The 14,405-nt window shown below is 37.5% G+C and overlaps 1 protein-coding gene across 1 annotated transcript; it reads left to right on the forward strand.

Annotated features, from left to right (window-relative positions):
• Window positions 1-1,791: 1,791 nt before the first annotated feature.
• Window positions 1,792-9,720, forward strand: LOC140162360 (uncharacterized). The gene is made up of 2 exons (XM_072185572.1): window positions 1,792-2,069; window positions 8,263-9,720. The coding sequence occupies exons 1-2, from the start codon at window positions 1,871-1,873 to the stop codon at window positions 8,592-8,594; spliced, it is 531 nt and encodes a 176-aa protein (XP_072041673.1). The 5' UTR covers window positions 1,792-1,870; the 3' UTR covers window positions 8,595-9,720.
• Window positions 9,721-14,405: the final 4,685 nt, after the last annotated feature.

Here is a 14,405-nt window from a genome sequence, read left to right on the forward strand (position 1 = left end):
CGTCTCTTTTGATGTTCCACAAGTTAATGAAGAATGCGGCTGGAAATTTGATTAATTATGATTAATTCATTAATTAATCTCTTCATTGCCGCTCTGATAATTCAGTGAAATTAGTATAACTATGTTTGATGAGAAGTACAAACCTTCTCTTTCCCCTTCCCTCCCCCATTCCCCCTCAATTAATGTTGAGGAGACTGGAGAGCCCAATGGAAAAAGTGCTGTCATCAACATTGAACTGGGGGGAGAGGGGTGGCGATTTACATTTAGTATGCCAGAGTGTGCCAACATTAATTTCCTTGATTGTAGATGCAAACAGTATGTTCAACACAGCTCTGAGGTTGTCTGACGTTTAAGTAAATTATGTCTTGTAAGGTTGGAACCCCAAGCTTGGAGAGCAGTAGTTTGCATTCTGCGATTCCTAACATTTTAATGATTTTTTATGCAGTTTGTGGAAAACTTCATGGCACAGAAGAATAACATACTTTGCCTAGATAGTGTTGTGAAGGTCTACGACATTCCCAGACACAAGAAACTGGAAATTAACCTTAGAGATGTCATGGACAAGAATGCGATGAATTTATGGCAAATTAAAGAAACCCCAAAGGTATGTTGTGATCAGGGATGTAAAAATCTTCAGGAAATAATGTCCTGATTTTGCTTGGATCTTCCCTGTACAAAGTATAGGGAAATACACATTTTCAGGAAATGTTAAAGTTTCAGGAAATTATGTCAGTGATTGTTTTCATCCCTGTGTGATGAAGTGTGCTATTTTTGTTAGGCCAAAAAAAAAAAAGGTTTGTCTCAAAGCTTGAGCGTGCGTTTGTAAAATCCCACGATTTGACAAAAACAAATGCGAATTTTTTTTTTTAATTTAAAAAAAAAATAATTTTATAGTTTTTTTCAGAAAAAATCAGCGAAAATCAGACTTTTTTCTCAAAATACCATGAAAAAAGTCGGAATAAAAATTCTCGTGAGCTTTGAGACAAACCTTTTTTTTTTTTTTGGCCTTATCAATGAATGTGCCAATATCCCCTAACTGTCTTCCTCTCTCCTCTATCTCCTTTTATCTTCTGAATCAAGAATGGCAAACCTGATCATTGCAATTGTGTTATCATTTGTACAAAATTGGTAGATCGAACAATCCTAACTGTGCTTTCTGCTTCCAATCCCTGAAACCCATGCGCATTTCTTTTGTGAATGCCCTGCAGTTCAGAATGTGTGGAATGATATGATTGATTTGATCAACACCAGGACAAACTCAAATTTCCAGTTTTTAAATTTTGATTGGATGTTGGTCTTAGCCAAAATTTTCCCCACTAAAGATTTATTAATTTTATTTTTCTCTGCATGAAAATCTTTATCTATGTTTGCAAATTTCAAAATCGGAAGCCTTCTGTTTGTTTCTAATCTTCTTGCTTTTATTATAGAATAAAATCGGTTGCTATCGGAGGGGGATTTGCAACCCCCAATATTTTTCTTCCCCCCATTATTGAGGCAAAATCCCCAAAATTAAGTAAATTGTCACAAGAGGTTCTTTTTGTGCTTTTATATACATGATGTATCCATCAGTTGTTTGCCAGGCATTCTTTCATACATGGTATCCAGGGTTGTATACTGTTTTGAGAGGTTGAGTTTGTTTTTTGTGTGAAGTTTCATTGGTGTGGTGTGCAGTGGCGGCATTACAGGGATATTCCCCCATATTTTTCTTTCCCCCACTTCCCCCCAGTATTTAGAAAATTTCCACATTTTCCACTGATTTTCCATATTATCTTTGTTTTAGTACATCAATTCCTCGCATATCAACAGAGGTCTAGGCAATTCATGTTGCCAGTTTGATTTGACACGAGATGATATCGAGGTAGATAGTATCATGGCAACACTTTCAGTTCAGAGGAAAGAAAATGATAAGGACCGCATTGATGTATCTATAGCACATATCATGAAAGAGCTACTACCTCAACCAAATCCCCAAGAATTGCAAGGAGCCGCTGGCAAACAAAAAGTTGAGAGCTCAGATAGCAACAATAATTGTACCAAAAAAGAAAAGGATTTGGCTGTGACAAACAAAGGTAAGTGCAATAATGAAAACTAATTGTCAACCAAGATCTCAATACAGAATATTTCAAGCTATTCCAGGCCTTGCCATTTGAGGCGAGCAATCGCTCTCGCTAATTAATTGCCACCGCTCGAGCGATTCTCCACTTGCCATAATCACTGAAAGATACTAAATATCTGTCGTTGTGAACCCGGTTCCGGCACTCCGTTGGCACACATTTTACATCACATTACATCAATATACAACGCATACAAACAGGGGTACCGTGCATTATACCCTATAGGCGTTTTCGTCAGAAAGGGGTATATTACTTAGAAATGTTGTTCGCGTTTTTTAGCGAAAAGGGGGCATTATTATGTTAAAGGGTTAAAAATTTGCAAAATCATTAAAAATAGGGTATTTTTAAGGATACGACACATGATTTACCGACAAGTGACTAATTTCGGAATGCGATCATGAATTTTGAAGAAAAAAAAGTTTTCACAGGCTTCGTTGGGATTCGAACCAGCGATTTGAACCTTCCTTTGATTACGGGTCTAGTGCTTTACCGTTCGACCACGGTGGCAGTTGAGCGGAGGAGTGTAATGATAAAAGATAAATCTCATAATGCCATCTTTAGCCTTTTGTTTACTAAAAAAGACGCGCGTTTTGTAAAGATAGATTGGTCGTTTTATGCATAAATAGCACAAACGTTTGGGAAAGGTTTCAAACAAATAATAAAGACACTGATACGATGATGAAATTGCGTAAGTCGGGAAATATCAGCGTCGCAATGTTTTGTTTTTAGGAATTTGACCTTAAAATTTTCGACTTTATGAAATTATCATTTGAAATCAACAAAAGATATTTCAACAGTATATGGCATCATTCTTTCTCTAGAAATGTTTTATACATGTATGTGAAATAGCTTCAACAATGGTTCGCTGCATAATGGTAAAAACAGCCTTGACCTAAAAAAGGGGCGAGAGGTACCACATTTACGGATTCAGGCTAAATTTAAAATTGATATAAAACGTTTGTTTTTTGATCGATTACAAAAAAATTTTTTTTTCATATAAATAAATTGGGTCTGGCGTGAATTACACTACAGTTTTTATTCTTAGGGCTCTTTGACTTCTTCAAATATTTTTTTTTAAATGATAAAGTGAATCCCCTGGCCCTCTATAATTATGCACAAAAGATCGAGTCCCCTTAACCTGAAAACTTTGTGAATTAGATGCAAAAGGGGGTATGTGTTTTCAAAGTTCGCCGATAAGCATGAGTACCCACAGAACCCCAGAACCGGGGCTGGCTGTGAATCACACAAATCTGAATCCAATTTATATTCAACAATATTCAAAGCAAAAGGGTAACAGTCAAGTAAAAAGGCATGGTTGTAGTTCCCTATACCTTACTGAGCAAGTTTCTAAAGTGTTTAAAAACATGGCTTCTAGTCTATACTGCAATGAAAGTGACCACACCACACAATACGCAGTATGCTTGGTCATCCTAAGACTTTTTCACGAATAATTTATGAACTACAGAAATAGTACAGGGTTCAAAAGAAATAACTCCCTCCTTAAAATTACAAAACATTTCTTTGCATAACTTGACATATATTTTGCTGATTTGAAAAATTCAAAAAGCTGTGAAAAGAGGAATCGATTTTCAACCCTCCCAATGTTGTTTCATTTCCAAAAACAATATTTTTGGTCAAAAATAATCACATTTTCCAAAAATGATGCTTTCAGATAAAGTTGCACTTTACCACATTATGTACGAAACATTATCGATATTAATGTTAAGGTTGATTTAATTATTGATTTTTTTTCCTTCACCTTTCCGTCTCTGATCCGTCATGCACCCATGCAACCATCATTCAGTGCAAAACAAAGCTTTGTTGAACTTAATTTCGGCGTAAAATGAGATTTTCTTTGAAGTTTTTAATCAGCAGTTGTTTCAAAATGATAAAATCACTAGGGAGGAGAAATGAGCTGTACACGCATAAATTTGACCAAAAGAGTAAACATGTACCTGTATTGGGTCAGTTGAAGCATCTTGCATTTTGATTTAAAATGATGGCTTTCTTGGATAAAGGTGTAACATAATGAATTTCATGATGTGGCCACAAGAGATTGGCTGCATGCAATTAATTGGCTGAATGCTGACTTCCAACCTCCAATCTTTGTTGGCCATTTCTTCTTTGTCATACCCCTTTATTCAAGAAAGCCGTTGCTATAGATCTTTGCAACTGTTTCAGTCTACAATTTGCAAGTAATTTTTTCATCTCTTCAAGCCAGCGAAAGCATCACACTGCAAACCTTATTTTTATTCCTATAGTGATTTTACCATTTTTGAAACACCGATTGAAAACCCCATTCATGTCAAAATTGAAAATTCATGTCAATGAATCATTGTTTTATACTGAAAGATGATTGCATGGGTGACTGAGTAATCGGATACATAAAATTTAAGACAAATTAACTAGCAATTTACATTGATCACGTTGATATCGAGAACGTGTTTGTACATTACATGTATAGGATCAGTGTTAGAAATATGCCTCAAAAAGTTACAGGCCAGCCTGGTCTGTAACTTTGAAAAGTTACAGGCCCAGGTGAAAAGTTACCGGCCAAAACTTTTAGAGCTTAAATTAAATGGGGAATTAAGCCGGACACATATCAACATATTTCCGTGAATTAAAAGTTCCATCAAGTTCAATAGTGACGTATTAAACCAAGGAATTATATTTGTCATGAGTATTTAAAATGAACTGCAAATTATAATAATTCATTGTATCTTGTATCTTGTATGTTTATTTTAGTTCTGAACAAGTACCTTAGGGGACGCGTAGATTACGTGTAGTTTTACCCCAGTTCCTGGGAATCTGTCCCAGCTGTAACTAACGGAGAAGTTACAGAGTCTATACTTAAATGGCTACTGTTGCATGTACGTCCATCATGAAGGTACGTCCATCACGCATGGGGATGTGCGCCCCTCTAACGGGTCACTTTTTTTTGCAAGAAATCCCTAAACATTGGTTCTGATTTGAGAAAAAAATCCCTAAACATGGATTTGAGAAACTTTGGTAACAAAGTCGTCAAATCAGCCGTAAAAAGTCAAACATGGGTCCCTATTTGAGAAATAAAATGGTCAAATCAGCCGTTTTTAGGTTAAAATTTGGGTAGAGGTTTCAGAGTTCCAGTGGCACACCCCTGTCAAAATGTAATTCGAGTACCCCTCCCCGTGATCGTAACTTCTTCTTCTACATCATCATAATCCACATCACTGATGACAGAGTGCGACTCGACTATTCAAAACGGGCATCACGTTACTACAAATCAAGTATGATAAAATACGTAGGCACTAAAATAATAAATACACAGAATAGAACTTGGGTTGGTCGAAGCGGCCGTTGAAATGTTTCTGGCAAGATCAGGATTATGTTGGGATCAAATTTAAATTAATTTTATACCATGCTTCGTGAGTGATTTTAAATAATGACAGATTGAAGATGCATTCATGAATCATGTGTTTGAATAGTTATAATATTTTGACCTTTAAAAAGTTACCGGCCAGTCTGGCCGGCAACTAGACTGCTAGTCAGGAAAGTTACCGGCCCGGCCAAAAAGTTGGCTGACCGGCCCTATTTCGAACGCTGTATAGGATGTTGAAAAGTGCAACTTTTTCTGAAAGCATCATTTTTGGAAAATGTGATAATTTTTGACCAACAAAAAACGATTTTCAAAAAGAAGGAAATTGGGAGGGTAGCAAAAAGATTCCTCTATTCACAGGTTTTTAAATTTTTCAAATCAACCAAACACATTTCAAGTTATGCAAAGAAATATTTTGTAATTTTAGGGGGGAAGTTTTTTTTTTTAACCCTGTATATTGTGTCTAGTATTAAAAGTATTTCAACTTTGGACCATTTTGACACTAATTGTTGTTATCGTTACTTAAAACAATAAGTGTACAGTTGTCAAAAAACGAAGCCAAAATGGACACCTCCATATCCATACGCAGGGGTGTCTGAGGGGGATGGGTCCCCAGAGTATTTGAAGAAAAAAATCAGAAAGTTGCAATTGGCACCATTTTGTGGACCATTTTGACACGATTGTTAATACCATTTGCATAAAACAAAAGTGTTGGCTACGAATGTCCAAAACAGAATCCAAAAACCAATGAGGATATTAGAAAGTTATGTACAAAGAAAAAGATGTTTTATGTATAAAAATGGTCTAAAGTGAGTAAATCTCCTGTTGCATTTTGTTTGCCATAAACCAGAGAAGATGAGAAAAGAGGAGGTCGCTCGAACATATAATCCGATTGCCCACAGTTAACCTCCATTCACTTTTCTTTGTTTGGAGTACTTCAAACACCACTTGACTATTCCTTTGTGGTAATCTGTTCATCCGCCACACGCTCGACTGATTCAGTAGTTCTCTTAGTGGAGAAGATATTCCACACACGGAAGTACATGGTCAACTTCCCAATTTGGCAGTCAAATCATGCTTTTTTTCTTTAAAAAAAATAATACTAACTCTAGGGTGACCATGATTTTTAAAAAAAAAAAAAAGCATTATATATATCGCAACTCCCATTGAAAAATTCAAAGTTTTGTTAAGTTATGGAAAGTCAAGCATAATTAATTTTCCAGTAAAATTAATATAAGGTCAAAGAAAAAGAAATTTAAATGATAACCATTTGAATATTTGCGGCTGTTTACGGAAACTTAAAACTAGTGTAATCAGTAATTCAAACTCGTGTCAGTTTCTCCATATACTCCCGTTTTGTGTCCAAACGTGTTCAAAATTGCTATTTGGATCAAAAGTGATGGTCTTTTTCACAGGGAACTCGGGTCAAACTTATAGCAGCCGGTCATGCCAAACAATACAGAAATTATATTTCGCGGTCAACTGACGTAACAAATTGATATCCGGGCATGCGCCGTTTAGAGCTAGACAGTCGTGACTTCATAAAGCCACTTATCGTATTAGTTGATCAATCGGATTAGATCATTGTTTCCATCAATAGGCGGATGCACACATTATTTATTTGATGTGGGCAGCGAGCGACCTCCTCTTTTATCATCTTCTCTGCATAAACATATCAGACAGATGGTGTATTGTGTGAGTGTGAGTACAAACAATCTCCAAGTACTAACTGTTTTTCAACATTGGAGGAAGATTGTATTCATCTATTGCTATGGCAGTTAATCCTGTTACATCATCACTTCTACGGCGAATACCAAATAATAAGCAAAGTCACTTGACTTGCCAACAACATATCAGCTGCAGGGGTCTATTTAGCAGGCTGCACTACTGCAGCATCTCCGGTATTCGCTGTCGAAGTAACGTAATAATCAGATTAACTACCATAGCAATGGGGTAAAACAATTTTTGAATGTATTGCACTACACTACAAGCAGGTTGTACTCATCACCTGTGTATATAATCATAGATTGAATACACTAATCTTACAGGTGCGAGTGATCAGCTTCAAATGGCTCAATGCAGAGGTACCGTGTGAACGTACCAATGCAGCGCGGTATTTCAAAAATTGTTTTGGTAGTTAATCCGATTTATTACGTCACTTCGATGGCGAATTACGAACTGAAAGGACATCTTGAAATAAAGTTTGTGAGACTGCATAAGGAAAGGCAAAATAATTGTACTGATACAGGTATAACAGCTTAGAACATGACATTTAGGATGTTCTAGGGAAGCTTTATAATTATTTTGGATTCTGCAGTTCCCTAAACTTTAATAACAAGCTGTTCTTTCAGTTATCTCAGTGTAAAAGCAGCAGTCTTATAACTTTGAAGTTGAACTTACAATAGCAAAATGTACTTTTTAGCATAATGGCACCAGACACAAAGAGCTATTCAATGTTCACCAGATCTGGTACATGGTGTTCACCCTGCTCAAGCTCACTCAAAATGTGTCAGCATTCAGCAAATGTGTTTTCAAAACAGTTATTTTTTTAGTATTTTTGGAAAATTTATGTAGCAATAGCCATAGTAAAAAAATAAATAAATTGGCCACAAGTCCAGCCACTGGATAATTCATGATGCAATTGTACTAATATTCATGTAAACAGGAGAGTAAAGTCAAGTCATTTTGCGAAAGTTGCAAGTCAAGTTACAAGTCACAAAAATAGTGACTCGAGTCATGACTTGAGTCAAAGTCACACAAGTCTACAACTCTGTTATTATTATATAATTTCAGATATGAACCCGTCATCATCTGGTAAGTCTACACACCAGACATTTAAGATGTTTCAACTGATTCTTGATGATGCCATGGAAGACCTATACAATAACTTGAATCCAATCAATATTGTATTGCGACTCCAAAATAGACAGGTTCTTACTGATGACGAGGTGGCACAGATAAACAGGATATCTGGACTTGGAGAAAGGGTCAAAATACTACTCGCAATTCTCAAAACTAAAGATGTACATGCATACGATGAGTTTATTAGTGCATTGCGCGAGTTTGATCATGACCTTTTTCGTGCCGTTAAAATCATTGAAAGAAGGTATCCAGGTCGGGTTTGACGAATTAGCTCAATTCCTTTTTAAAAGAAGTGCGGAAACATTTTTGCGTAGTCTATGAGCAGGCATATAGCAACTTTGATTAGGTTGTGTGACATTCTAATACAGTCTAATGGTAGCAGAATGCTCGACTGCAGATCCGTCGGATAACGCTTTTTCAATGGGTAATGAACTTTGCTGCTTGGATGATGTCACGATGAGGTTAGCATTCATTCCGTATGGAAAAGCGTGTTCCAACGGATCTGCACTCGACCGGCCTCGTAGTAACATGCCTATTTTCAATGAAATAGTGATTCAATTTTACGGTAAATAACCGTAAAGTTTGCGGGAAAGTGCTGTTACGTACGTAGTCAAGTAGATAGATGATATCATTTACACATTTGGTTTGAAAGACAAAGGTACAGTCTTTATGTGTTCATATAAAGAAATTCCATCCAAATATTCAATATATGGGGTCAAAGGTCAACTTTCATTACATACTGACCGCCCCTGGTACTGGTATATATAATTTCTATATAACTTTATCAACAATCTGGCTTATTAGCAACAATTTGATGGTAGCTCCTTTTTAAAGGTAAGTACGTAGCCTAGCCCCTTTTTTTAAATAGTATGGTTCCAGGTGTAAAAAATAATAGAGGTTGTTGACATGACAGTTCTAATTGAAAATGAGGGCTGGAAAAGGGTTTGGGTGATCATTATTCCCGGGCATTATTCAGGACTATGACTCAAATGTGTCAGTTTGGGTGACAGCGATGCTGAAAAGGGGGTCTTTTCAGCACTACATACGCCCGGTACATATAGGCGTCACCTTTAAAGTGCCCCCCTCCAAACTTAGAAGGAAACCACAGGAATGAACAGAACCTGCTAAAACATCAAGGGAAAAGAGTCTTTTTGATATTTTCAAATATTTGTGGGCAGTGGGGGAGGGGTAAAAGGTAGGGATATTGGATGGGGTACATTACAGACTTAGTACCGACTTTATTCCTTTGCAGAATAAAAATTAACTTTTGCCGGTATGAATAAAAATATTTTAATCTTTATTTTGTTCAAAACATAATGAATCAAGCTCTCTTGAATGAAACGGAAAAGTTCATTTTCAATATCCGAACTGAATAAAAGTTTCTAAAATGGGAAATGTTAATATTTGATTTCTTGAAGTTGGACAAGATAAAAAATAGGCCATTTTAAATGTGCTACATGTTTTTTTTCTAATTTATCAAAAAGGGGGTGAACAGGAAAGTTATTTTGGTAGTGTCACATTTTTTGAAAAAAGAACCCTTGCTGTCTACCGAAGATAGCAACACAAAATAATAAGTATAGTATTACCGTAATTGGTTTTCCTCGACTTTCTTGAATTAAAACTCAGACAAAATGGTCTTTTGGTGTTAGGAGAAATGTGTGGGGGTGTGTGTGTGGAGGGGGGAGGTGGGGGTGTGTGACCACAGAAAGTTTTATTTTTATATTTTCATAATATACCTTTTATACAAACTTTTGTAGAAATCTCCAAAGGGCTGTTCTATATCTATATAAGAAGTTTGCCATCTACTCAAGATAGCAAAAACTGAAATTGAAAAGGCATAGAGGTCAGGTTATATAAAGGATATAAAACGTTTTAATAACATCCAGAAAACATATTTGAGAACTTGGGGGGGGCATTTCCCCAAATATTTTCTTGCCCCCTCCCCAGTTCCCCACTCCACTTTTAGGGGCAAAACCCCAAACATTTTTGTTGATTTTTCCCCTGAAATTCATGATGCCCCCCCGAAAAAAATCCTGGTGCCGCCACTGCATCTACTCAAGAAAACTACAAATGAAGTTGAAAGAATACAATATTTTTCTATTTCTCATAGGGTGGGGATGACAGATAAAGTTCATTTTGTAGGCCTACTCCCCCGGTCCCCCTATAAGAAAAAAAGTATGAAAATAATATACCAAAAAGCAAACTCTTGGGTTCCACCTGGTAAAATTGAGTCCCAGTTTCTTGTTAACCAGGCTCGTTACCTGCCTCGGTCTTCCGTACAATTCATTGTTTCCAAAGATTTCATTATTTGATATTTTGTCAAGTTTTAGAGAACCAAAAACCATTTGAAAGAGAAATAATTTTTGAGAAAAATGCAAAAATAGGCACGAAATTGGGCATGGGTGTAGTACCCCCTTAATTGCATTTCCAAGCTATTTCCAGTGACATTGGTTACAAGAATTCCAGTCGTTTTTAAAAAGCAAACTTGGAAATCCAGACAGTTCCTTCATTGAAAAGTTTCTCCTCTTTAGGGGTGTGCACTTAAAGCCTCGGGATTCTGTAGTTCTTATAGTTAAACCACCCCCGGGGTGGGGGGTTGGACCATCGACTTTAGAAGTGGCGGTGCGTGCCTACCCAGGCCCCCTTTTTTTAAATCGAATATGATTCCCTATTTTTAAAAGTCATACCCGATGACCCCCCTTTAGGAGTAGCTACCCTATGGCCCCTTTTTTAGATGCGTCTACCCGATGACCCCTAGTTGTAATATCAAAATGCTACAAAATAATGCAGAAACTTTCAAATTCTCTTATTTCAACAACAAATTTGTATTGGAAATTTGGGAAAGTTGGAACAAGAAATTTGCTCCATTTTTGTCTTCAAAATTTTCTACCTGATGACCCCTTTTATGAAATTTTATACCCAATGACCCACTCTTTTAAAAAACATTTACCCCCTTTTCATTTTTTTGTATCCAATAACCCCCCACCCCTTTAAAAAAAAACCCCAAAAACAACAACTTTTGTACCGATAAGCACATACCCGTCACTTCAGGTGTAGGTGTGTGAAGTGCACTTTCGGCCCTATTATGCCTCCGTAGTACCGTATTAAGGGCGCATTACACCAAATCACAACGCGAAAGGTGCAATGGCGATGAGTTCGTTAAAAGTATGTACTGGAGACAATAGCCTAAGCTACTGGAGACAAATGAATGAAATAGCCTGACAATGACAATGTGGTGATGGTGTCCTGTTCTTCGTGAGTTTGGTCAATTCAATCGTATGACTTTGCTAACGGGCGCCCCCGGGACGGGCGCTTACAAATTGACTCATATGTCACAAGAAAAGTAGGCCGAGTGTCCGAATAGAATTACTCTAATGGAACATGGTTTAATGCTAGTTTTGGCGTTGAAAGAGCGGCGTCGCTTTTCAACATTTTTTAATAAAAATTGAATCCGTAAAGCTAACCAAAATTGAAGCTTAAATTAAAAATCACTCCTCAATTTAAATAAAACAGGGATGACGTAAAAAGTTACAAATATTGTCACCAGGGCTGGATTTATCTTTTTTCTGGGGCCCTGGGCCAGGCCAAAATTTCGGAGGCCCCCCAAACGCACCGTGAGGAAGGCATGTGCACTCAAGTGGCCAAGTTTGTAGGCCCTACTATACTATCGACGGCGTCAGCGCGGTTTAGGCGGACGAGCATAGATTTGAAGACATTTGCGCGGGAAAAAAAATCAATTTCAGACTATTTTAGCCCAAATTGAAGCTGGATTTTGCTCTATAACAGACTAGTGCGTGCGAAGAACAAAAAATTGCAATTTTACCATCATTGGCCCAAAACATGGTGTTTTTTTGGACTAAAAAGGAAGATGCACAGGGCAATTTTGGGGGCGGGCCCATCTGGCCCTGATTGTCACGCCAGGTAGAAAACGTGCTACGCCTGGTATGGACTTTTACGTGCTTTTCAATGGAGAAGTTATTTGGTGGTCTACGCCCTTAAAGACATTGCATTTAATTATACAGGTCGAAAGTGCAACACACGGCACGTCAAAACTACACACCACCTACACACAAGGATTTGTGATAGCTGTTTTTCCCTAAAGACTAGTATATCATACAAGAAAATAGCATGGTTTAGGGACTGTCCAATATTTGCGTGTACCCCTAGTGGTGAATCTCAAGATGGTCTGCCAAAAATCGATTGCTTCCTTTCAAAGTTCCAAAACATCTTTGCCGGAAGTTTTCCCCACCCCCTCTTTCGACATGCCTGTAACCCGGGCCTGTAATATTCCTCCACCCTTAAACACGCCAGTAATATCGAAATGGTGCTGTGACCCCCTACACCCTTTTGGCCTGCCAACATTTCCCCCCCTTTTGTCATGGGGTAGGCCTACATTTTAAACAAATGACTCGCTACTCTTGATTACACCTGTGAAGATATTCATCATATCAGGTTTGGATGACATCGGAGTGATTGGTATCCCATCGTCCTCTTTGCTGGTAACAGAGCTCCATGCATCCCTACTGAGGCAAGTTGTCTTGAGCTGGAGAGGGTCATACACGTGACTTAAATGGTACGCCCCTCGTGGCCCTCGTCTCTGTTCATGACGGCAGGACCACTCTTACGGATGCTTCTAGACCATTACGGTTTAATGAGCGTTTTGAGCGTTTCGACAGTATTTTTTGTGGGACATGAGAGCACATCAGACATACCGTATCGAATTGCATTCTGAATACGAAGAATGTCTTTCTGATATCAAATAATTTTCATTTTTTGAAATTCACGATACAAATTATACAAATTTTATGACAAATTATAAAAATTTGATATTTTCACATTTTGATATATATAACAGTCCTCAAGTAAATTCAAAATCTAATCGAGGCGTGTGTGGGCAAGTAGGTCTATTTTTGGTAAAGGCTATTTGAAAATGGCTTCATAATTAATTGCTCATCTGGACTAGGAGTCGTATAACAATCATCAAATTCAAATTTTGTTAGTGTCACTGAGATTTGTTGTTAGTGGTTAACCCGAAAGTCACATATTTAAGACAATCAGACATTTTACATGAATCTGTAATGATTCATACATCGTAATTAGAAAATTATCTGGTATCACTGCATGCCAAAAATAAAGATAATAAAAAGAAAGTTGTTGGCAACTTTAATTCCCCGGCGCCCCCCTCCCAACTCCGAACACACAAAAGTTGGTAATCATGATCTAATGAGAGTTACCAAATAGCGCAGAGGGGTCTTTTACCAGTAGCGAGGACCGCGAAATTGTGGGTATTTAATTTGCACTGTCCGCGAAATTTATATTTAGTGTTATTAAAAAGGGGTGTTTGAAATTCTAGTCATTGAAAACCACAAAAGGGTTGTTTTTGGCGAAACTTTGTCCTCGATTTTGCTTGAAAAAGGGGGTAAATTTGATGAAAAATCATTGCAAAGGGGGTGTTTGAAAGATCTTGGTTGCCAACTTTTGTGTTTGCGGGATCGACAGGGCAACTTCTCCGCGCTATTTTGACAGGCCATATTTTGGTAAACCGAATGTCGAGAAATGGAGGATTTCAATTTTATGAAAAATTTCGCTTTCGCCCTTCGTTTCCGTTCAAAAATCAAGTTCTGCATTCATTACGTTTATGAAATTTCTCCATTTCCATTCCCCCCTTTCCTGGCAAAAAAAATTCGCATTCCCTCCTCTTGCTCACCAAAAAATGTCGCATTCCCCCCTCTAAATTCTCCATTCCCCATGGTGTAAATAATGACTGCTCCCCTTCCGCCACCGGATATAGTCTAGAAACACATTGCATCACTGAGTAATGAGTATATAGCGATAGTGGTGTGCCGTAAAGCGATTGCACAACACAGCACAACACACTTGCCACGGCCCATTGATTGGAATGGAAATGTCACTGTGCAGTCAAATTGTACATGTATGGTGCATTTTATTGTATTGAGCATACAGACGTACTTGTAGTACTGTACGTGCGGCGAATCAGCGGGATAGTACATGTATTGCCGTGTGCATAGAATAAGATCAATGTCATGGTTAATCAGCTGTACAGTGCACCATTT

Source organism: Amphiura filiformis, chromosome 10, assembly GCF_039555335.1.
Source record: "Amphiura filiformis chromosome 10, Afil_fr2py, whole genome shotgun sequence".
In the NCBI taxonomy this organism is placed as follows: domain Eukaryota; kingdom Metazoa; phylum Echinodermata; class Ophiuroidea; order Amphilepidida; family Amphiuridae; genus Amphiura; species Amphiura filiformis.

What these genes read in the sequence shown, in the direction of transcription:
- LOC140162360 (XM_072185572.1), top strand. Translation starts at nt 1,871, where the DNA reads ATGGCAACACTTTCAGTTCAGAGGAAAGAAAATGATAAGGACCGCATT. An exon ending in TTTGGCTGTGACAAACAAAG is followed by an intron (nt 2,070 to 8,262) that starts GTAAGTGCAATA and finishes ATATAATTTCAG; the next exon opens with ATATGAACCCGTCATCATCT.